Genomic DNA, 23,624 nt, shown 5'->3' with positions numbered 1-23,624 from the left:
CTTTTTAACAAACTTCATTAAGCAATGATCTATTACAAGTAGCCCAAGTATATATTTCCAAGTTAAAATTACAGAAATAAAACTGAAGCTTCACACATAAATAGAAAGTATCAGTTTTTTTCAATACAACTTCAAAGTTTAGAAAATGCTCCAAGACTGTAAGAAATGTTTGAAATATTTACTGTTTATTATTTTTTTCAAGTAATCAAACAAGCGATAATTTAATTTCAAAGCTGACCATTTCTTTCCAAACTGCTGAAAATTAGGAGTAGGATTAAAAATTCCTTCAAATTTTTCACGTCCTAAATACCAAAGGGACTACAATTTTATTCATAATTAAGATGGTGGTTGTTAAGACGTTATAGTTAGATACTCATTTCGTTTGTTTCTCTCTGAACTTCAGAAATTGCCATACAATCTATAACTGTTAAGCTCTGCTGTGAACCACTTTAAATGATTAAAATTTTATGTTCATGAGCTCTTTTAAAAATTGTATTTTAAAAGAAGAGTGCTGTGCATTCATTACATAAAAGTCACCAGGACTTTTGTTGATTGGGGGAGAAAAACATTCAAAGGAGAATCAAAGTGGGGAAGATATTTCCAGAAATGAACGTTGCCCCCAAAGCACGTTGGTACTTAAGATCAGCCATTCCGAATCAGTATTTATGTAGCTTTCTGGCACAGCTCCATCAACTTTCATGCATCTCTACAGTGTTTCTGAGCAGACTGACATATATTTTGTTTACTGACAGCAACTAAAAGCTCTATGTAGGATCATAAATAAAGAAGATCATGTTTAAAAATCACTAATATCATTTTAAAAGGTAGTGCAGGCTTGTGTTTTGGCCCCTGTTTAGCTGTGTTAGGCCTATGAATGACAGCCTCCCTGCTTGAAGCACACAGAAAGCACAGCCTTCCTCATTCACTGACAGGACTGTGGCCTTTTCACACGTTCCTTCCACAGCAGTGTTTGTCCCCAAACACTGGAACTCGACACAATGGCATTCCTACTTCAACACCCCCACCAACAGCACCGCTACATTACAAGAATGCTAATGAGATGGAACAGGCCCTATCTAGGAAAGTGTTAACTGCATTTTGCAGGGACCAGTTCCTGCGACTTCGAAAATTACCAATTAAATAGATTCTGCTTAGCTCTGAGCAATTTCCAAGCTGTTTCCACTTTTAAGGAAATACATGCGATAAATGTAAGAGTAAGTGACCTTAAGTTGTCCTAAGTATAATATCTCATTTTATATACGGAAATCTGTATATATTTGTGCCCACACTAATGTAGTGGGCTTAATTCAGATACATGCTATAATAGCCAAGTTAAAGTTAAAAATTGAAAAATGAATACATTCTTAAACTTAAAACCAGTAGTTCTGACTTTTCTTTTAAAATGATATGATCAGTTTACTTAAAAAAAAAATTTCCTGCGGGAATTCCAAAACATCAACTCAAAGTCTACAATCCTTTGACAGGATCCCAGCAAAACAATTTTGTTTTTATATATGTTTATTCTGTGGAATAAACAGAAATGATCCTAAGAGTTCATATAGTCCCGTAATTTATATGCTTAGATTTGTTAAGGGAATAGAAATCATCATCCATCTCCATTTTACCTACCTAATGATTCCTTAACACAATCTTATATAAAGCTAAATAGAAAAGGGTGTCCCTAAGGTCAAACGAAGTAAATGCAGTTCACATAAAGTTCATTAATGCAGAGAAGGCTATTTCCTGAGTCTTACTCACAAATAAAGCTATTGCTAGGTTTAACACTTAACCACTGATGACCTGATAATGGTACCACTACAGCAAATTGCAAAAATGTTAAATTAATTTATGATGTAACAATACAAAAGAGACTCAAGGATACATATAATTGAGAATATCTGAAAGAAATAGATATTTGCATGAAATGCATACTATGCGAATTTCTATTTATTTTTCTTCATTTTTATATTTTAGAAAAAAAACTTAAACAAGTGTCACGTTAAAACTGCTGAGTGCAAAGCTTTAAGTCATAACAACTTAGCAAAAAAAAAAGGTTTACTTAGGAATGACAAAGAGCCTAGACTTTTAAATATTTCTAAATTTGGGATAATGTTGATGATATAGACAATTTCAGAGATGCTAAAAATGTTAATTTTTGTTCATATTTACATGTAATACTTATTTTAATAAAATAAACTTTTCATCAATTTTGAGTCATAAAGAAACTTTCAAATTCAAAGCGGTAATTCCTAAAGCATTTTCTTTTCTCACAATACACAGAACTCTTCAATCTAATACAACTGTTTATCTCTATTTAAATTTTAAATAAAGACGATGGAAGAAAAAAAAATACACCATTACTACTTCCTGAGCTGTTTCTTATCTCTAACATTATCACTTTTAATAAAATCTAGAAAATGTTTACATTTCTTTTAGATTTTATGTAAACAGTGCTTTTCTTACATTGGAGAATGGTCTCATGTTTTCTTTAACATTAAACAATTTTAAACTGTCTAATAAGTAGAATCAAACCGTTTAATACCAAACAAATTATTGTAATTAAATTGGTCACAATCCATTTGATAATATCATTGTATCTTAAAAATTAAACAATATTTCAATTAAAGTAATTTAATCTAAACACAATAAAATATTTTATACCAGTTTTATATATATATATATATATATATATATCAGCTTAATAAAGAATATTCAAAAATAAGATTGGGTTTTTATTTTTTCATATTATTATAAATAGCCTTATTTACAATAATTATTAATCTCACTTACGGATTCACTGAATTAATTAACTAAGCAAACCAATCGCACTTTGAGAATAAAAGTTTCTCACGGGAATATGTTTCTTTCTAGTTCTGGATACCTTAGTTCAAGAATTTCCTCCAGTCAATGCAAGTTGTTCTTTTCCAAACTAGACAGCAGGAGGTGCTGTGTGAACACTCAGACTGAATCCCATTCCCATTTCCCCTCCTCCTCCTTTCTCTCTCCCCTCAACACAAAGAATAATAGCATGATGCTTTCAAAATATTCATTTTTCAGCAGCCTGTGGCCTGAGATAATGAGCCCAGTTCTAAACTGAAACCTCCCAGTTAGAAATGTAAAACCTAGTCCTTATTTAACGTGGTAAAATTGTATGCTTAAGACCAAGGGCAAAGGGGACTCTAAAACTGTGGCAACTCCATTTTTATTTTATAAATGCCATCAGTCATTCTGCTTTACAATATGAATTCTACTTTAAAATAAATCGAAGTCCCTATAAGTAGTTATAAAAATATCAAAGTCTTTACACACACAGACACACACACACACTCACAACTATGGAATGGATACTCAGAAATGAAGGGACAAAATCTACCTGAACCTAATTCAAATACATTACTTCAATTTCTATACTTTTAGGTCCAGAAACATACAAATTAAATAAGCATAAATGAGGTAAGTTACTCTTGACATGAAATTAATTCACAATTTCATTTCCCAGAATACAATCAGTTATATTTTAGCTTGCTTCTACAATAGCAATTCTGATTTCATACTGGAAAACAGAAAAATAGAAGACTGAACATTTCAACCTTCAAATGCCTTAGGACCTTTTTATTTTCTTATTTAAAGTAATTGTCTATAGAATTTCCACATAAGAAGCTGCCTTTGCTTTGCACAGTATGTAGCAAGAAAAGATGAGACATGACATCCCATACCAAAAGACAGAGACAATTAGCCCCATTATTGTTGGCTTTGAGATTACAGAAGAAGCATTTTGGCTCCCTAACGGGCCCTGAGCTCACAAAATACATGTCACAGTTCTTTGATGACATGATGCCAATCATTGCCTCTATACAACCAAGTACATTTTAAAACACATAATAAAGCAGTTTTTAAAGAGGGATGACTCACCTGCTTATAATATTTTTTTGCAGACTTTAAGCGTTGGTCCAAGGCCAAAAGAACTCCTTGGATGTACATCTTAGCTCCTGAGGGGCTGAAACCTTCTCCTTTAGAGACCCAAACAGGTCCCCGCAAAGGTGTGATGGAATTTTGCAGGCATTTTTCAAGCAGAGGAACTATGCGAGAAAATAAGGGAAAATAAAATTCTTTTGACCTGACTGCAATAGACTGTCTGGAACACAGCCCCAATACCAGAGCTAACTCTTAACATCTATTATTTATATCTGACCTAGGTTAAGTCTTAGAGAGGCAATTCCTGCATTACTAGTGGCCACCATGAAAGATGTATTTATATTGAGACACCCCCCCACACCCCTATGCAGGACTCATAAGCTTTGTGAGCACACCTGAATAGTTCTGAAGTGTGCCTAACTAGCTGCACAGTGTCATGGTGTGCACTGATTGCCTTATCTTCTCATTTATCACAGATGAGTTGGAACCAGCCTTGCTGAAATCTACTTGCATTGTCCTGATAAAACTGTAAGATCCATGTTGTTTCTGTAGATAGCCTCCCGTAGAGGAGTCTCTAAAACATCACCTCTGGAAATTATTCATGAAATATAATCCACACCTTTATAAGCTATCCTACTCCAGTCTTCATTGCTGTTGCTTAAATAACCCATAAAACAGGGTGGCAAGGCTGTTTAAAAGTAAAGGGGGAGAATCTTAAGCGTGCATTTGATCATGCCTTTTGGTTTTGAAGTTTCTGGGAGATAAGCTAGTCAAAGATTTAGGAATGTTGTTCCAGTATGTGCTTTGTAAACAGAGAGAGGATATTTACTTGTGGGCCTGTATTGCAACATCCATATGGACTTGACAGACATGTTTATACACTTTTTCACACGATTAGCTTATGAAGTCTTTCTAGTGTAAAATAGTCAAATAACATGGCAGCTAGCTAACATTTTTCAAGATTTCATTTCCCTTCGAAAAGCCAGAAATAAAGAAATAAAAAAATATTTTAGGCACCTTTGGGAACCCAGAGAAATGAAAGAATATCATTTGTTTTAGTTGGTCATTACTTAAGCGTATACATGTGACACAACATAAACATTTAAAATAACTACATGGCTTGGTTACCTTATTCTGATACATATTATTGCTTAAAAAAAAAAAGAAAAAAGAAATGAAATAGATCACCAGCAAAGAAGATAGGTCCGTGTCATTGGTTATGTTATATGTTGCATATTTTATGCAGAGAAGCCTAGTGCAGCAATCTGGAAATTGAATTACAATTAGGTTCAGCTGAGCTGCTGAGCTGCTGAGTTATGCAAATAGCCTTTGCTATTGGTATTCTGCTGAATTTTGCTCTTAGTAAAAAAGTTATGCATTTTACAGCAGTAAGTTCTGCAACTCTCTACCAAAGCACAATTTAAATTCTTTCTAATACGTTCAACACTGAGGAGGACACTGGAAAGAGAGTTTAAAATTTTCTAAGACTACTATAAATAAAGTTAAAAGGAAATTATGACCCCATGACTAGACATCTTCAGATGTAAGCATGAAATGCACTCACCCAGCCTAAAAATAAATTCCTAAAATTCACACATCAAAACTGCTTTTATACTCTTTGAGCAACAGCTTTTCTCCATAAATTTTATCTTCACAAATACCTCAAACTTAAAAAAATGCATATAAGATCACATATATTATAAAAGAAATAAAAAGTAAGTGAGAAACTTATTTTCAGAATTGTAACTCCTTAATCTTTAAAAAAAATGTATATTATAAATCAATCCTGATAATAATTCTTCCAAAAAAATCTTAGCTTAAGAATCATCAGTGCTTTTAGTTAACCACTACAACATTCATCTATTACTATGTATTAGATTTTAATTTGTACACTTTTAATTGCTACACTCATTGAATCGAGCACAATTTTGAACGTAGAGAGGCATTACATAAATAGCTGTTAAATTGAAATTAAGTTAAATAATTTGAGAAATAGATAATAAACTTGAATGATTTACATCCTAGATTTAATCTTGAATTTGAACCTGAGAAAATTTTATTAGATTCTATAGTCTTGTAGCCTTCTTCATATACGCTTGTCACAGAATAACTTTCAAATTCTTTATGTCAGTGCAACGCAAGTCCAAAGAAAAATTTCATAAATCTTCTAACACAAAACTATTTTTTTCAGAGTTTGTGCCCTCCATAAGAATTTAAGAAAAAATACAGCTTAGAAAAAAAAATCACATAAATTATATCAAAATGCAAGCTGTGTCAGAACTGATACTGGATGGAATAGCTCCCATGCTCCCCATGATTTATGTAATTAGGAATACTATGGAAACCAGAAACAGCAAAGCAAAGAAAGCAGTATTCACAAGCAGGTTTTATAAGGGGCTTCAGAATCTGCTCTGAACTTGTTGAATAACCTGCTCAGTATTCCAGAATCTCCCTGCTGGAAGCAAGGTCCTCATTATAACCACGAGTGCTAATAAAGGTTAGCCTCTGAACTAGGGATTAGAAAGCTCTTTCTTTTTGGAAGCTGCAAACTAGTAACTTTGATGATCTTTTTGAAAAGGGAGACAAAGCACACTCCAAGAACAAACAATGTTTCCACTAACTAGGAAGGTACAGAAAACATAAGAAAATGATATGCCTAAGTACTCAGAAAGGAAGTATAAATCATCTTAATGTATTGAAAAAATTTGAAAAAAATAAAATGTATTAATCATTTAGAATTAAAGAACTCTCCATAAAAAAGAAGTATTGGCCTAACATGATAATGACAAAAGATAATAGAAAAATTGATTTAAAAAAAAAAAAGAAGTCACTTGACTTTTCAACCTCAACGATAGATTTTAACGAGTGTGAATTATTTTGGAAGCGTTTTAGTGGCTATTCATAATATTCTATACCAAAGAAAACTCGTAAGTGTTCTTATCCAATGGGTTTCCCTCTTTTATGTAGAGTTCTCCTTTTCTCTGTTTCTGAAGCAAAACTTTCTGAACTGTTAAAGAAGACTATTGCATAAAGATGTGCAAGAAATAAGGGCAATGATTTAGAAAGAATAGACACTTTTCAGCCTTGGAAAGAGTATATACCTCAATGTTACTATGAGCTAGCAAAGCCCACCATAAACACTTAGTGAAAAATAATATGTCTTTCCCAGGGAACGAACTTCAGGATATTATTTTGTGTATCCTTCCAAACCGTGAGCTTCTCTTTCAAACTGCTGTTTAGAAATATTGCCTCATTTAAGGTTAGCTGGCTCCTATTATCCTATGTTCCTTTAATATTTGTTTGCATTGCTATATACAGCATTTTTTCTTATGTTTGAGGCTTTTATGATGGGCGTTCTAGCTATTTTCCCCTATTTACATGCTTGTAACAAGAATGTTGCTTTTCTGCAATTTTAAATATTCTCATTAAGCAAGACCTCAACATTTTTATTAGATAAATGGTTTGGGAATTAATCATTCCTTAAATTTATCAATATGCATAGATCAGTCAAATGTGATCATCCCATTGGGATCGTTTCCACCCCTGGAAAGGTGAAAAGTTATATGGAAGATCGCTTTTGATCCATTTTGTTTATTCTCGAATTATAACCATGGGGCAAATTAAATTAATCCAGTAGTCCAATGGGTTTGGAGTATAGACTGAGGATGCTGGGTAAAGAGATCATGTGACCAAAAAGAGTAACTTCACCAGATAGAGTAGTACTGAGCATCATGGGTAAATAGAGCATATGATTAAAGTAGTAGCTATATCAATTTCATAACTATCAATGGATACTTTTCTCATTCATGCTGTACCATTTCATTTGTATTTCTTCCTCCTTTTTTCCACCTGTTATATTCTTGTACTTCAAGGCTCATATCAAAAGTGACGTCCACTGGCAAAATATCCCATTATTTAGGCACAATTAATAGCTACTTCCTCTAAATTTCCCAGAGCTTTGTTTGTACCTTTGTTTTTCCCTTACTGATCTGTATTAGTCCTTATCTTCTTCCCTCCTGCTTCCATCCTCCAGTAAATCATATACCCTTTGGGGTTTGAGGTTATGAGGTTTTTCATTTGGTAAAAGCAGGGCTCAATAAATGATTACTGGATGAATAAAAAGCAATTCAGATATACTGTGGAAGGTGTTTTAGGTTAGTTTTAGGACTATGAATCCAACTATACACAATCACTTCGAATCTGTAACTTTCTATGACCTAATGAAAATTTGATCAAAATTTAGTAAATATAAATATACCAGAATTTTGAAGCACATTTAGTTTTTTTAATCTTCCATGTAAAATTACTTTGAAGAGGAAAAGGAAAATAAATATAAACAGAAAACAATTTGGTAATGAAGCATTAACTAGACAGGTGAAGCCCAGAGGTGGGTATTTTAAAAGTCCTTGGAAAATCCTTATGTGCTTTATCCTACCCTGTCATACATCATGTTATGATGGGAAAAGACCACAATGGAACATAAATAACAGAATTAATGTTAGATAAAGGTCAAAATAACTATTTTAAGTAATAAAGGTAATTTTCTCTAAGAACTCCAAACACAATGAGTTCAAATGCTATTCATAAGAAAAACTCTTCAGCCTTCCAGAGGACTTTACATTACAACCACTTCATCACTGATAAGAAGCTTGAATTTATGTGGATTTAGGATGGGGGCAGCACAATGATTTTGACAAGGCCCAAAATCCCTCTAAAGAGAAACTCTCTAAAGTGAATGGAACTGACCAAGTACATATAGACTGGAATGACCTGTCGGGTTCCATATCTAGGGAATGTGCATCTCTCTCCAAAAGCAAATCTCACATTAAAAAAGACACTTTGGATACCGCATTTGAATCAACTATGGAAAGCGAAAAAAGATGATTTTTTAATTCATAGAGTTCCAAAAAGCACTGGAAATAGTCAAAGGCTTTAATAACCTGCTTCCAGTTACACATTAAAATTCATGCCAAGTAAATATCCAGAATCATAATTTACATAACATTGTAATTTTCACATTTCAGTCAGAATACATGAGACTATGGGGGGGGGGGAAGAGCACTGTCCAGAGCATAAATACCTATAAAGAAACTTCTATATGGTCTTTGACAGCAGGTTTCAGATCTCAATCTTAAAAATAAACAGCTCTTGTTAGGAGGACATCATTTGGAAATTTCCCACCAATTCAATTGGAATTTACTTTTTATATGAAGTTGATCTAAAAAGTCTTTTTTGTATGAAACAAAGTATGTTCTTAAAAGATACTAAGATTTGAGTGTTACCCAATGGGGAAGTATGCCTGGAGGGAGTTTGAGCCAGTGCCTAGGTATGTGTGTATTTTAATGCTCCGAACCCAGCTTTAGATAATAGTTGGAAAGCTCTGAGTAACCAATAGACCCATTCAAAAGCAGGGTCTGCTGGGAAGATTGAATGATGGAGAGCATTCTCTCTCCTATGTTACTTGATTTATATCAGTATATGTTCACTCAAAAAAAAAGTAAACTAACAGCTGCTGTGTACTTTTGTTTGCATGCTATATGTCAAATCTTATTGTCCCTAAGGTACTTATGAGAAAAGATTTAGCAGTCATTTTCTTAAATACCAATGCCTACCCAAATTTGGGTTTTTCCTCTGCTGAACAAAATGACAAGCATACAATTGCTATACTTAGAGCAATCTTTCACAGCTGCTTTAGTTTTTCAGTGATCCTATTAAACTGACGGCACATTGCCTGTGGGGTCTACAGCGTTATAATGCTGCTGTAAGAGACATTGATTTGTATGATGTGATCAAACAGAACAGGGATGCATTGGGGAGAAGAATTTCATAGGTCACATTGTTTTTACCTGAGTAAAATTTAATTTAGACATCGTGACCTTTACAGAACACCTGGTTATTTTAATTGCTGATAGGTGGGTGAGCGTTGACATTGGGGCTGACAAAGTCGGAAATCTCAGGAAGTCCCCTCCATGTTGAAAATGCAGCCTGAGTCATGTTTTTTCTCGAACTGAACGAAGTAGCTGTGCATTAAATATGCTGGCACATCTTCTGCTTGAGCAAGTGGACCGAAATGGTGTGAATTGTTAATGCCTTGCTGCTTTGGTTCACGGCTTGTGATTGATCATTTGTAACTATATCTACTCCTTGTTCCATGAAATCAAGTATGGAGTAATGGGTTCATCAGATTTTGGGGTTAAATTGAGAGTGAAGAGGTACTGTGTGTGGAAATAAGAGTTGCCATGTTCAGGGCTGGCCTTGTAACAGCATGGAATCTAAAGGCGATATTCAAAACCACTTCACTCATCATACGCTTACTGATTCTGAATAGGGCCCATTTGCAGGGGACATTTGGTAGTTTTCCAATACGCTTTATGCCTCTTTCTACTTCCACCACCATGCACATCTTTTTTTCAGACACCCCCAGTCGCACATTGGTAGAACAGGTCAGCATACACAATTCATTTATTTAAATAACTTGATTTGTACAAGTAGAAATAAGCTGAGGTTCTATTGTCTAAGTCTTGTCTTTCCCCTCATCAAAAATAATAGTGTGTGAGTCTTTGAAAATACAAGTATTTTGTGAACTCAGTTTCTTGGGCATCTAAAACATTTGATATTTAGTAATAATGTAAAATAACTTAATTAAATTGGAATATGTACAACTTTAAAGTTGCTTAAAGAGATGTTGAGAATTAACTGTATCTGATCTAAGTTGATGTGGGTATGGTCTATACCACTACATAATCAATGAATATATATGACTTGCTTTGGGAAACTTTGAAGCTCTTTAAAATTTAAAATATTACCATAGAGTTACTTTTGGAAAGTACAATGCATGGAACAATAAAATCAACAAAAATTATAACTAGATGCCTTTAGAAATGTCACTATATAGTTGCTTGCTATAATAACTAACACATTTTTCACATTGTTATTTTTATTTTTATTACTATTCATAAAATCCTAACCCAAATGGTGTTAACTGAGACACCAATTAACTTTTGAACCAATTAACGTAGGAAAAGATGTAATAGAAAATATAGTAAAACTTAGGAATAAAATCAAATATGCAAAGCACTGGTGAGTACATATGTCAGTAACATTCAAAAGCAATCAAACTGTAAGGTGTCTCAAAATTCTACCATTATGTTGTAAAGTCACAGCTAATACAAATCTTAAGAATACAGTTGGATCCTTTTCTTTTTCTTTCTTTTTTTTTTTTTTGAGTCTCAAAAGCAAGGATAATGATAATACCTGGCACACACATATCTAATTCAGACAGACCTAGGAGTTAGATGATGTAGGTGAAGCTGTTTTGGTATCCTTGGATGAAAATGCTAAGTCAATATATTACTTACATTTAAACATTTTATTTAGGATATAAAATATATGTCATGAAAAAGTTATATTTTAAACGTGATAAACTAAAAATTCTTAATAGTTTGAACAATTACAATGTCCCTTTTGACTTCTATTTCTCCACGTTTGTTTCACAAAAGTAGAATCTTCTATTATTAGCATTTTACATATTTTTGTCTACTATTTCATCTTTCTTCTAAAAAGTCTTAGGAGGAAGAAACCCAATCTCTGCTGAGTCATGTTCTTTTACATGAAGAACTTTCTTTTAAAAATTATTTTATAGGGACCGGCCGAGTAACGCATTGGTTAAGAGCTGGCTTGGGACGCCAGAGGACCCCAGTTCGGATCCTACATATGAGGGCCAGTGACACTGCCCTCTACAGCTAAGATGCTGAACAACAGCTCAACCTGGAGCTGGGTTGACATGAGTCGCAGGCGATGGCGTAGGCTGCAGTCCCTGTGGCAGTGGGTTGCCATGGGCTACCGTGTGTAGCCAGCAGCCACTGTGAGCAGCCATCCAGAAGCCGGGGACTGATCTGCCTCGCCCAGGAAGAGCGCAATGATGGTGCCAACTTGGGCCAGTGAGGCGACGTCCTCCACAACTAGACTGAAGACAAAAGGACAGCAACTTGTCTGTTCCCCTTCCCCCAATTCCCCAATAAAAATCTTTAAAAAAATTATTTTATAACAGGTAGTAACAATTAGGTTATTTGTTTTCATTGGCAATTATGCTTGCTGTAATAATGAACTTCCAGGACCATGGATAAGTCATTAGAGTCAGAGTAAAATTTTTGGTGTTAGAGTTCAAACACTGAGAAATAAGGGATATAAAAACCAGAAACTAGAAAGACAAACTCAAGGAGAATAGGGAAAGAGCAAGGTCTTGGTTCCAAAACTTACATAAATCCTGAAGCAAGTTTAGCCCAACAAAACCTAGGAATGATGATCACATCTTCATGAATATAAAAAAGAATCTATGTTTTAAAGACTTTAAAAAGGGAATGTCTGACATCTATTAAAGAGTCTGTGAGCAGTTTAGACTGTTCTGTGAATGTTCGTATCACACAGCTCTGCATTCACATATGTAATAAAAGACGACAGTGATGCAATTATAATGGGATTCTCCAACTGCCACTAAAAATCTTTTTTATAACCAAGCATTAACAAAATTCTTAATATTATTTATAGGTAAACAGTAGAAATATAAATCAGTGATTACTTAGCACTTTCTGTTTTTATCCAAGCAACAAGGGTAGCTAAAGTCTGATGAGTAGGAGTCACTAAGAGACACTGAGGTCCATGTTTAAGGAACCATGGGACCAAGGCAAGGTCCCAGGGGGCACAGTCCCCAGGAAGATCTGAAGACCGCCTGCGCAGCATCTTTCCTACACAGAAGTGCTCTTCACTGTCTGCCTCTGCATATGTCAATTTGCCCTGGAGAGAATTTAAGGGTTGACTAATAAATACAAGGACTTGGCATGGCTCCTCAGCAAGAAACGTAAGTTTTTACATTTCCTAAAATTTGAGGAATAAAAGTACATGGGAAAGGGACTCAAAGATTGAAGGGAGGCAAATATACTTAATTTTAAAGAAGATATTTATCCATAAGTTTGATCTTATTCCCTGGAAAGTTCTGGAACAGATTATAACATGAATGGTTTGTGAACTCTTAGAAAAATGAACAGTAATCATTGGGGCCCAATATGGGATCATTTATATATTAAAGTAATATTTAATGAGCAGAGAGGGAGACTCTTGGGAAAATTCCCTACATGAGTCTTGAGATCTCCAATACCAGCATATAATCATTATCGTTCCCAGTGGGAAGCAGGTACCAATAGAATGTGGCTAACTAACATCTATTGTCCTCAAGCAAGGTATTTGTATGCTCCTTCCCAGATAAACAGACATATCTACAACAAGGTAGAAGAACATTTGAGTTCTGCAAACCTCCTCTAGAATTTATGATTGCTTACTTTATAATGTTTCTATTTAGAAATGATAGAGAAACATATCACTCAGTAACCAAAACAAGGCAAAAGAAAGTTATGACTGGATGCTGTCCTGGAAAAATAAATCAGAATATGTGCGCGCGCGCGTGCGCACACACACACACACACACACACACACACACACACACACAGAGTTGTCCCCACATGGGGCTAAACTGCAGGCCATAGGCTATATACCCTTTTGAGTTACCCTACCTTAGCTAAGAAAGCAATGCCATTTCAAGGGCGCATTTGAACCATTACAGAATCCCACGTTAATCAAAGCAAGAGCAATAAATGGAATAAATGGCAGGTACTAAGCATTTTTAGGGTATAAAAGGAGGGAGCATTTTGACTAAACTCTCTCGCAGTGTTCTGAATTGTCCACTTACATCAAAAGGAATCAAAGCACAGTGCTTAATCTTTGGATGACAGATAAATATCTGAAAAAATTTTGGCAGGCTAAACTACAAAATAAACACTTTATAATTAGAAATTTAGTAGGAATTGATATATACAGTTCTGTTCTCACATCAAAAAAAATCAGCAATACAAGTACAGAATAAGGAAGAAGTAGTTTAAAAGCAAATTGTGACCAAAATTTGGGGAGTTTTAGTTGACTTTAAATTCAATATAGGCTAACAATATGATGTGTCTAATAGAAATAATAATGCAATTGTAAGTTATATAATGACCTGGAAAAAGAAAGAGGAAGTGGGGCTGCTTTACTTGTCATTGATTGACTTGGAAAATTGTGTACAATGTGAGGTCCCACAAAGAAACATAAAAAAAAACTAAACAGAACAGAAAAAGAGGGACCAGGTGATGATGGTCCATGTTTAGCTAGAGAGGCTAAAGATATATAACCTGGAAAAGATTTAAATCATACATGTTCAACTATTTGAAAAGCAGTCATAGACTCAGAATTAATTTGTATTATATAACTCCAGAAGGCAAAATCAAGACAAATGGCAAATGTTTAAAAAAAACAGAGTTCAGTTGGCTATTATGTTTTTAAATGAAACAAGCAATGACTGGATGAACATTTGTTGGGGCTAATTAAGAGGGGATGCATGACAGAGATATTTTGGGTATGACCAAAGACCCTTCTGATGCTGCGATCCAAAATCAATCAATCAAACACAATTCTGAAGTAGATATCAAAAAGATAGTCATTATCATTTGTTTTTATGATGCCCTATGCATATGAGAATAAATGAGAATCTTCAAGCTTTCCAAGTTCTATGGAATATGGCAAAATACTACTCTAAGTGGCTGGTGAATCATTAAGTGACATTAAGTTAATAGTGGGCAATTCAATGCAAATTCAGTTTGACAAGAAATTTCTTGATTTTTAATTCATTCATTCATTACAAAAGTATTTTTCATCACATGATATGTTACAACACTTAACAAAGATTATGCTTAAAAATTGTATATATGAATATTAATTTTTTGTGGGTTTATTATATGCCTAGTCCACATGGTAGATATTAGGAGATTTTTGGAGGTTTTTTTTTTTTAAGTATGAGAACAAAATCTCCCTTTAGTTAGAGATAAGCCTTATGCATAAAACAGAGATAATATATAAACAAATGTTATGACATATGGTACAGGTATGTGATATCAAAAAAAGTTATGAAAATGAAGTATTAGTAAACAAAATAGGGTTGAAGAAATATTTAAAACTTTCAAGCTGATACTTGCTTGAAGCTTAGTGACAGACCCAGAGTCAGAGGGTCAGCTAGCCCATCCCTGAATTCCTGACCCCCCAAAATTGTGAAATATTTGTTGTTTTAAGTTGCTAAATTTGGGGGGAATTAGCTACCCAGCAATTGATAACAAATACAGATTTTGGATAGCAGATAGTGTAGTGTATTCCATTATTATTCAAAATATTTGCTGCCCTTCCCAAGAGGAAAATCCTACCTCCCATCTTATTCATGTCAAGCTTCTCCATTTGCCTGCCAATGTCTTACTCTGTGAAAGGATGATACAGCCCCACACTGTTGAATGACAGAGATGGCATGTGACCTGCTTTGACATAAGCTAGAGCAGGTGTACTCAACCCACAGTGGCTTGTACAATAAGTGAAAATAGGCCTCTGTATGAACCACTGAGAGTTTCAGTCACCTGTTAGTTACCATAAAATAATATACTATATCCTGAGCAACTGCTCACCTTTGAAGAGACGGAGAAAGGAAAGATCATTGAGTGGGCATCAAATAGCCTAAGCAAAGGCAGGAATCTGGGCACTGCAGGAGTGACTGACGGCCCAAGACGTGGAAGGGACTGCGCTCGCTGCCACCAAGGGGCATGCTGGGAAGTCGTGAGATGTGGGTGACGAAGCTGAATTAGGTAGGATAAGACTAATAATGGAGGCTCTTGATTGTCAGAATACAGAGTGTGAAGGACGTCCTGATAAGTAAAGTTCTGAGAAAAAAATTACAGCATATTTCAGGAAGATTATTCTCTGGCAACATAAAGGATTAAGAGGTAGGCATAAAATTTAGCTAACTAGTGAATAAAGATACTGTGATAATATTTATGAGTATGAATAGCTAACTGTATTTGGTATCTATTGCTCCAATAATGCTGCATAACAAACCACTTCCAAACTCAGTGGCATAAAACAATAAGCATTCATTTAGCTCATGAGTCTGCAAATTAGCTGGGCGGTGCTGCTGATCTCGTCTGGGCTTGCTCACAGCTCACATGGCTTGGCATCAGCTGGCTATCAGCTGATCTAGGATGACCTTGGCTGGAGCGATGGGGGCAAATCAGTTTAGCTCCACTTCTCTTTTCTTAAAAAATCATTTATTTAGGTAAAATTCACATAATATAAAATCAACCATTTTAAAGTGAACAACTCAGTGGCATTTAGTACATTCTCAATGTACAACCATCACCTCTATCCAGTTCCAAAATATTTCCAAAGTAAAACCCCTTACATATTAAGCAATTTCTCCTCAAATTTCCCTCTCCTCCCAGACCCTGGCAAACACCAATCTGCATTCTGTCTCTATGGAATCTATTTGGCATATTTCACATAAATGGAATCATACAATATGTTGCCTTTTATATCTGGCTTCTTGCACTTAGCATATTTTCGAGGTTCATTTCAAGGTTCATTGAAGCATTACCAGTACTTCATTCCTTTTCATGGCTGAATAACATTCCATTGTATATATAGACAATGTGTGTTTCTATTGTCATCTTTCCACTGATATTTGGTTTCTACTTTTTGGATATTATCTATAATGCTGCTATAAATGTGTACATACATGTACTTGTTTTATTATTTGTTTTCTATTCTTTTGGGGGTATATTCCTAGGAGTGGAGCTATAGGGCCATGTGTTTATCTTTATCTATATTTATCCATTGGAAGAACCACCAAATTGTTTCCAAACTGGCCGCACCATTTTACATTCCCACAAGCAACACACACGTAATTTTGGACAGCAAATGACACAAAAAATTGAGTCTTATGGAGGGGCCTTGACTCGGTGGCTTCATACTCAGATGGTGCTTTAATATGCAAGGACTCTGTGAGTCTTTTGTTTGTTTCTTTTTAATGCTGGTGGTGTCTGGCAGCTTATATGGAGTCATGCAGATGAACTGACCATTCTGAAGTTGTATTCTTACCGAAGATCTTGTACATAAAGAATAGGGATGTTGCCCTGAAATTTCATAATAGGTAAGTGCTGTGTGTAAATTTGAACTTCATGGGTCACAACTAAATGCAGCTGGGACTGTTTTCTAATAGTCGTGGCCTTCAGAAACTGCCAGCCAGGGAGGACTGGATGATGGCTTTAGTACACTGAGAAGGGATAAGGAGGCCCTAGCTCCCCTAGCTGCTCATGCAGGCTGCTGCAGCTTACTCTTAAACCATGCCGTTGAACTTCACCTGATACTGAAGGCAAGTATGAGACTGACATGAGATCATTCTAGGCATTGAAAGGTAGGACAATATTGGCTGCTTTTCTGTGTTTTGTAGCCAAATCTGCAGGCCAGGACTTAGAAGTATGATGAAATCTGAGTTCTACATGTGCTGCTGTGAAGTTCTATCTTTAAATTGTTAGTACCAGGCCAGACAGGCAGCACTAGATCCCCTGCCTCAAATTCCTGTCTTCATTATGTTAAAAGTTCATTCTGGGCCAACAAGGAACTGTGTATGAGCTAACCTTAGATTCACGGAGTGTGTCCACAGCCTTCTGAGTAACCTCCACCAGTCCAAATTGACTTTAAATTGACTTATCACATGAATTCTGACCATGGTTCTAAATTTCAGAAACCCAAACCACAGCTTCACCTACAAAATGGTCACAGATTTATTATATCCATCTTCATCAGTTAAGGTAGAGAAACAACTTGATGAAAGTATTACAAATCTAGGAATTGGATTTGCTAAAGGAATCAAGGAGAAAGTAAAGTAGTTTGAAAATATGCTTCCCTCTTACAGACTCATAGATATAGAGAACAAACTGATGGTCGCCAGAGGGAACATGGGTGAGAGGGGATGGGTGAAAAACATGAAGGGGAATAAGAGGTACAAAATTCATGATCCACTGCGGTATAATGTACAGCACAGGGAATATAGTCAATAGCATGGTAATAACTTTGTATGGTGGCAGTGATTACAAGGTTTATTGCAGTGAGATATATAAGTGTTGAATAACTGTTGTACACCTAAAACTCATATAATATTGTATGTCAACTATATTTTAATTTAAAAAATGTAATAAGATAAAGTGTTTCAATCTTATGATCAGAATAGAGCAGTGTATGCAGGAAAACCAATTAAAGACTGGCTTATTTAGCAGGAGGAGAAAAGAGATCTCCTTAGAATAAAGGTAAACATCTGATCTAAGCACACACACTTGACAGATACGAAAAAGAGAAACTGATATCCCTGAAGGCCAGGTGTAAGACTGCAGGAGATACATCCAAATCTCACTATTCTGAAAGAGGTAATTATTTAAAAAAGAAAAAATAGTTTAATTCTTACAAAATCAGAACCAGTAACTGGGGCCCCGTGAAACCTAACGGGAATAAAAATAAGATCTTGAAGAACAAATTCATAACAATCCCCCAGAGGACCCAGAATCCTGAATACTGTGAACAGGTGGCATTTATGTTACAGATAAATTAATAGTGAGAGCAAATGGGGAATCTCTTTCCTAGGATTGGATGATTATACAAAGAGTATACATAAAATCTGAACAAATTAGAGAGGGGATAGTAGGAAGATTAGAATAAAATACTAGGAAAAAGTATTTAGTGAACTCCAAAACTTCATGAGCCTAAGATTAAGAAAAGGCAAGGGCAAGATGAATTATATTACGAGGACCCAGGCAGAACAAGACTAGATCAAGCAATCCAGATCTAAATTAAATGTTAGATGGTGGGAAAATACATCCTGGGTATGGATATTTAACTCAGGGAGGTGAAAATGGATAAGGCTGGTTTGAACAAAGGATGCTATCGACAAACTTGGAACTTATTGACTTCAGATCTCTCACTATGAGAGAACCTGCAAAAAATATATATATCTAGAGGAATATGTTAGAAAACCACAAGTGTGGACCGGAAAGCAAAGGTAAAGTAAAAGAAAAAAAACATAAAGAACTCCACTGCAGCAGACAATGCAGCCCCTAGCATGTTAGAGAAGGGAATTTTTCTGAAAGGAACTGGAGTACAGTAGAGGCAAACCCTAGGGGCAAATCCTAAATCCTGCAGAAAAAGAGGGCAGAATTGTTAACTCAAGATCAGGAGCTCTCAAAAACTGAGGAAAGGCCACGTCTTCAGGAGGAAATGGCCCTGGTACTGGTTGTCACCCAGCATCTAAGAACACGAGCCTCAACTACATGGACAGTTAATTCAATTCAGGAATTCACCAAAAGTTATTCTCCAATTGGAACCGATTGGAGAGGAGGGGGAAGCTATGCCCATGAAGTAGGTTTCTTAGGCTCAAATAACTCCATAACCACAGGCTGTTAGAGCAGCCATTGTGACCCAGGAATGAAAATACTGCTCTCAAGACAAGGTGGGTGATATGCCACTAGACAGGGCCCGCGGGTGGCTCAACATGGGGTCCAGAAACAGAGGACTCGTAGGGAAAAGAACATTACGGTGTTTGGAATACTTTCCAAAGGGAAAAATCAGTACCGCAAACAAGTCTTTATGACTGGGTCTGTCACCAATGTAAATTTCCAAATATTGCAAAACTGCAGCACTCTCAGCACTCTCTTTGAGAATAATAAAAATAACAATAATAATAACAGCAATAATGATACTTATATAATGCTTACCAAGTGTTAGACACTTTTTCTAAGAACTTCACATACAACTCATTTAATCCTTACAATCCCTATTTTACAGATGAGAACACTGACTCTCAGAGACGCTAATTAACCTGCCTAAGGTCAGACAATATGTGGCATAACTGGAACTTGAACTCTGGCTCCGAAATCAGAGCACTTAACCAACACTTCATCAATTTTTCCCTCAAAATATTATAAATACATAATGCTAACATTAATGCCTTGATGGGAGATTGCTTCCCAAGTTATGGCACAGGTCATAGACCCTGCTCAACAGCATAACTCAACTGGCATCTTGGAAAAACTGACATAAAGGATGTTTTCTCTTCTTTGCCTTCCTTCCCTTAGTCTCTGCTACGGTCTTTGTCAATAGTTGCTCGGGTCTGGATCACACCAAACATAGGGTCCTGGAAACATTACTTTGTTTGGAATGGCTACATTAGAAATGGGATTGGCTGCTGTTCTGAATGTGCTGGGTATAGGGTCGATGTTGTGATTATCTTTGGGTTTAACTGGAAGAGGAGCGCATGATAAAGTTGGTGTAGACCCAACTCAACTTCTGAGGTCCTGAGGGAAGACACCCACAGCAGGAGCCCAGACGGTAGCTACTGGAGAAATTCCAGCTTCAAACCAGGCATCCAGAAGCCATCTGGCTGACATGGGGAGGAATGAAAATTAAAGAGGGCTTTATTTCTTTGAATTTTAACTTGAGCAGTTTGAACTTTTATTGGATTTTGAGTCACAAAGATAAGACTATTTGATTTTGGAATTCACTTTTGTGGGGACTTAAAAATTTTGTATATTAATTTCTTTGGGATTTTTATTCTCTGAATTTAATGTCCTCACAAAAAAATTGACAATGGGCAAGTTAACATTCAAATTCAGGGTATCTCTATGTTATTGGAATTCTGTGATTGAAACATGTTAATTCTGTCATTTAATCTCATTGCAGAATCTCTGAAGACCTTGTCAGAGAATACTCGTATATACCTATTTTGGTGGTGTTGCTAGGCATAATTTGGGGTGGGGAATGGGATAGGAAGTGAAAGTTCAGTGTTCCATTGGACTTGGAGCCAATTTAATTGACATACTATTCTAACTCTTTTCAGAATCTTCTAGGGAAAATTTCATACTACCCACCATCATCTAGAAGAATCCACAAGGAGCAGAGTTTGGCTATTGGAACAGCAGCTGCATAAAAGTCATAAGAGATTGAGGACCCACTTCCTTAAATGGGAGAATGACCCCTCTGGTTCACCATAATGTAATAATTAAACCAAAGTTAAGAAAACAAAAAGTTGAGCACTGTTAGAAGGAACGAGAGTGTTATTATACAACTCCATCAAAATCTGACACTACCCACATGTATTCTGCCACTGTTATGTACTTCTATAACACCAAGTAGCTCATATATGATTGGTAAATAAGGGAATGATGTCAGCACGATATGGAAATTTGGTTGGTGAATATGTGCTTTTTCCTAGGCAAAGGTGGCTAAGGGAGTAGGAGTAGAATTCTTTCCTTATACAGGAAAGAGAAAAATACCTTAGTTTGGCTGCTGCACTGGGGTTCTCTTCCCCGGCCAAGCATGACTCTGTGGGACTTTTGCTTCCTCCTATGATGTCCTTAAAAGAAGCCCCACTGGCTCAAACCTCCAGTAGATTTCCACCAGCATTGTCTCACACGCTATTGTTTTTGTACAGCTTTAATATCCTCTAAAGCAGCACTCTGAGGTGCCTACCTGGGCTGTTTACATTCTCTCCTAAGTTAATAATTATTATTTGTAGTTGGTATTCTGGTTTTAAAGGTGCATAGATTCTGAATGGTCTTCCTCAACCCTATTTTTCCCATAACCCCGTTATGTTGGTGGGCATGAATTGCAGAATGCATTCTTCATGCATATATTATGTCCTAGCAGAAATGCTGTGCTAGCATGTGGACCATACATAGGAACATAGCGCTTTCACACAGTGGGTAGTTGTTGTCTATAGAAAGAATAGATCTACACAGGAGCCACACAAAGAACTTCTCCACATGTAACAATATAAGTTTCTTTGTTAAAATCTTCTATGGTTTAGAAATCTAAAAGCACAAGCAATTTGCAAATCCTATGGGTTTTTAAAGGTCTTACTAGACTTGATAAAGTAAAAGTAGTTTAATGTCATGCCATGTGCTCATTTCTCATGGCACACGAGGAAAACTTGAAAGTCTATCTAATTTGGAAAAAGAAGCAACAGATAGAAGAAGATATTTTATTTTATGTGTCTGTTACTTTCAGTCCTTGGTATAATTACACTATGCTTAAAAATAAAAAGTAATTGCTATGATTTTAACATTAGACAATTTTAAATGACTTTTTCTGATCTGATACAGAGCAAACAAGCAAGTAAAAAAAAAGTATACATTAAATCAGAGTATTAGCATTTATTTATTTAAATGAAAAGATAACTTTCACATAACACTTGACCTTTCCCAAGTTGAAGTTCAGAAGACCATCAAACATAAAAATTTAGGGACCTCAATCACTTGATGCAAAAAATCATACCAACAAACAAAGAAAAAAGTATTATAAAAACCTAATGTTAAGTGATTAGGGTGCTACAAACTGTTCCTCAAATAGGGATTATCTTCTTTAAGTGTTTTAAGTCCAGTGAACTTGATATGCTTCTACATGTTAGTAGTTGCACAGGCTAATTTCAGCTGGCATAAGCTTTTATAACTATGCAAAAACACAGGGCAAGGCATGCATTAAAATGTGATAATAGCACACTTCTGGGACACGTGAAGCAGGAGGTATGAATTCGAATGCCTCCGGCATCCATGAAATATCACCCCTCAGAGTCAGGGATTTTCTGTTTTAATAAGTAATTCTGTTACATCACCTTTGGGAAGGGGAAAAAAATCAACTTTCTAAATATAAATCTTCCATCTTAACGAGGGTTCCTTATAGTTTTGATTCCAGCAATGTACTCAAATCTAAAATGACAGGTGAGCTGGAAATAATTCAAAGCCAGATTGGGTCTTAAGAAAATGTGTAATTAATTGTATTAATGCAAGCTTAAGAGTGATGATAAAATATTGTTTATCACATAGGAAGTTTTAGCCCGCGTGATGATGGAGAGGAAAAAAATGCAAAAAAGAAGAAATCAACTTCAATAATGATACTTTGCCCACTCCCCAAAAAAAAACCATTGGGAAAGATTCCCTGTATTACATATGTCTTACGGGTAAATAACTAATGCTTCTAGAATAGATAATGGGTAAGCATCTACAAGTGCTTTGGAATCTTCAGATAAAAATTCCTAATAAAATTAAAGATAATTATCATATCTAATACAAATATGAGAAATGACCAAGAAAGATAGATTTATTTTCTAAATGCACACACATATAATCCTTAGCAATAAGATATAAGAGTTATAAACAGTACATATCAAAATATCACACTGGTCACTCAATAGTATTAATTAAGGATGATAAAGCCAGGAAAGTTTGCTTTTATAGAGTACAAGCAAGGATATTAGAAACAAATGGCAGTGTCCAGTATGGCCATATCCTAAAATCACTTAGAATTGTCTGGGATCTAGTCTTGCAGTTAAAGTAGGCCACTTTATATTTTGTCCCTCTTCAGGCATATGGAATAAAGTTTTAGATGAAGTGATAGGCCCATAACAGTAGCACATTTAATAGTGCTAGCACTATTAAAATAATAGTAATTACTACTAAAATAAAAAAATAAAAAGTAATTTTTTAAAAAAGTAAAGTAATAGTAGCAATTACTACTAATAGCTCAAATGTGGAATTCATGGTATTTTTGTTTTCAGAGACTAGCAAATCAGTGCCTTTAGAAATAGACGAAGGTCTCATATTTTGACAAGGACACACATTAAAATTGTTTGTTTTTAACGATTTTTTTAATTGGGGAATTGGGGGATGAGAACAGTGCTGGGGTATTGGGGAAGGGGAACAGACAAGTTGCTGTCGTTTTGTTCTTCAGTCTAGTTGTGGAGGACATTGCTTCACTGGCCCAAGTTG

At 35.4% G+C, this 23,624-nt stretch overlaps 1 protein-coding gene across 1 annotated transcript in view; it reads right to left on the bottom strand.

Annotated features, from left to right (window-relative positions):
- The window catches only part of DCDC1 (doublecortin domain containing 1), a 392,688-nt gene that overhangs the window by 303,603 nt on the left and 65,461 nt on the right, over nt 1–23,624 (bottom strand). Inside the window, exon 9 of the mRNA XM_019650696.1 lies at nt 3,913–4,079. Coding sequence (XP_019506241.1) covers nt 3,913–4,079 — 167 coding nt within the window. The remainder of the gene's footprint in view (nt 1–3,912; nt 4,080–23,624) is intronic.

The sequence above is a fragment of the Hipposideros armiger genome, unplaced genomic scaffold, assembly GCF_001890085.2.
Source record: "Hipposideros armiger isolate ML-2016 unplaced genomic scaffold, ASM189008v1 scaffold_145, whole genome shotgun sequence".
Classification (NCBI taxonomy): domain Eukaryota; kingdom Metazoa; phylum Chordata; class Mammalia; order Chiroptera; family Hipposideridae; genus Hipposideros; species Hipposideros armiger.
The sequence above is the reverse complement of the archived record's forward strand: the minus strand, read 5'-3'. Positions and strand labels throughout refer to the sequence as shown.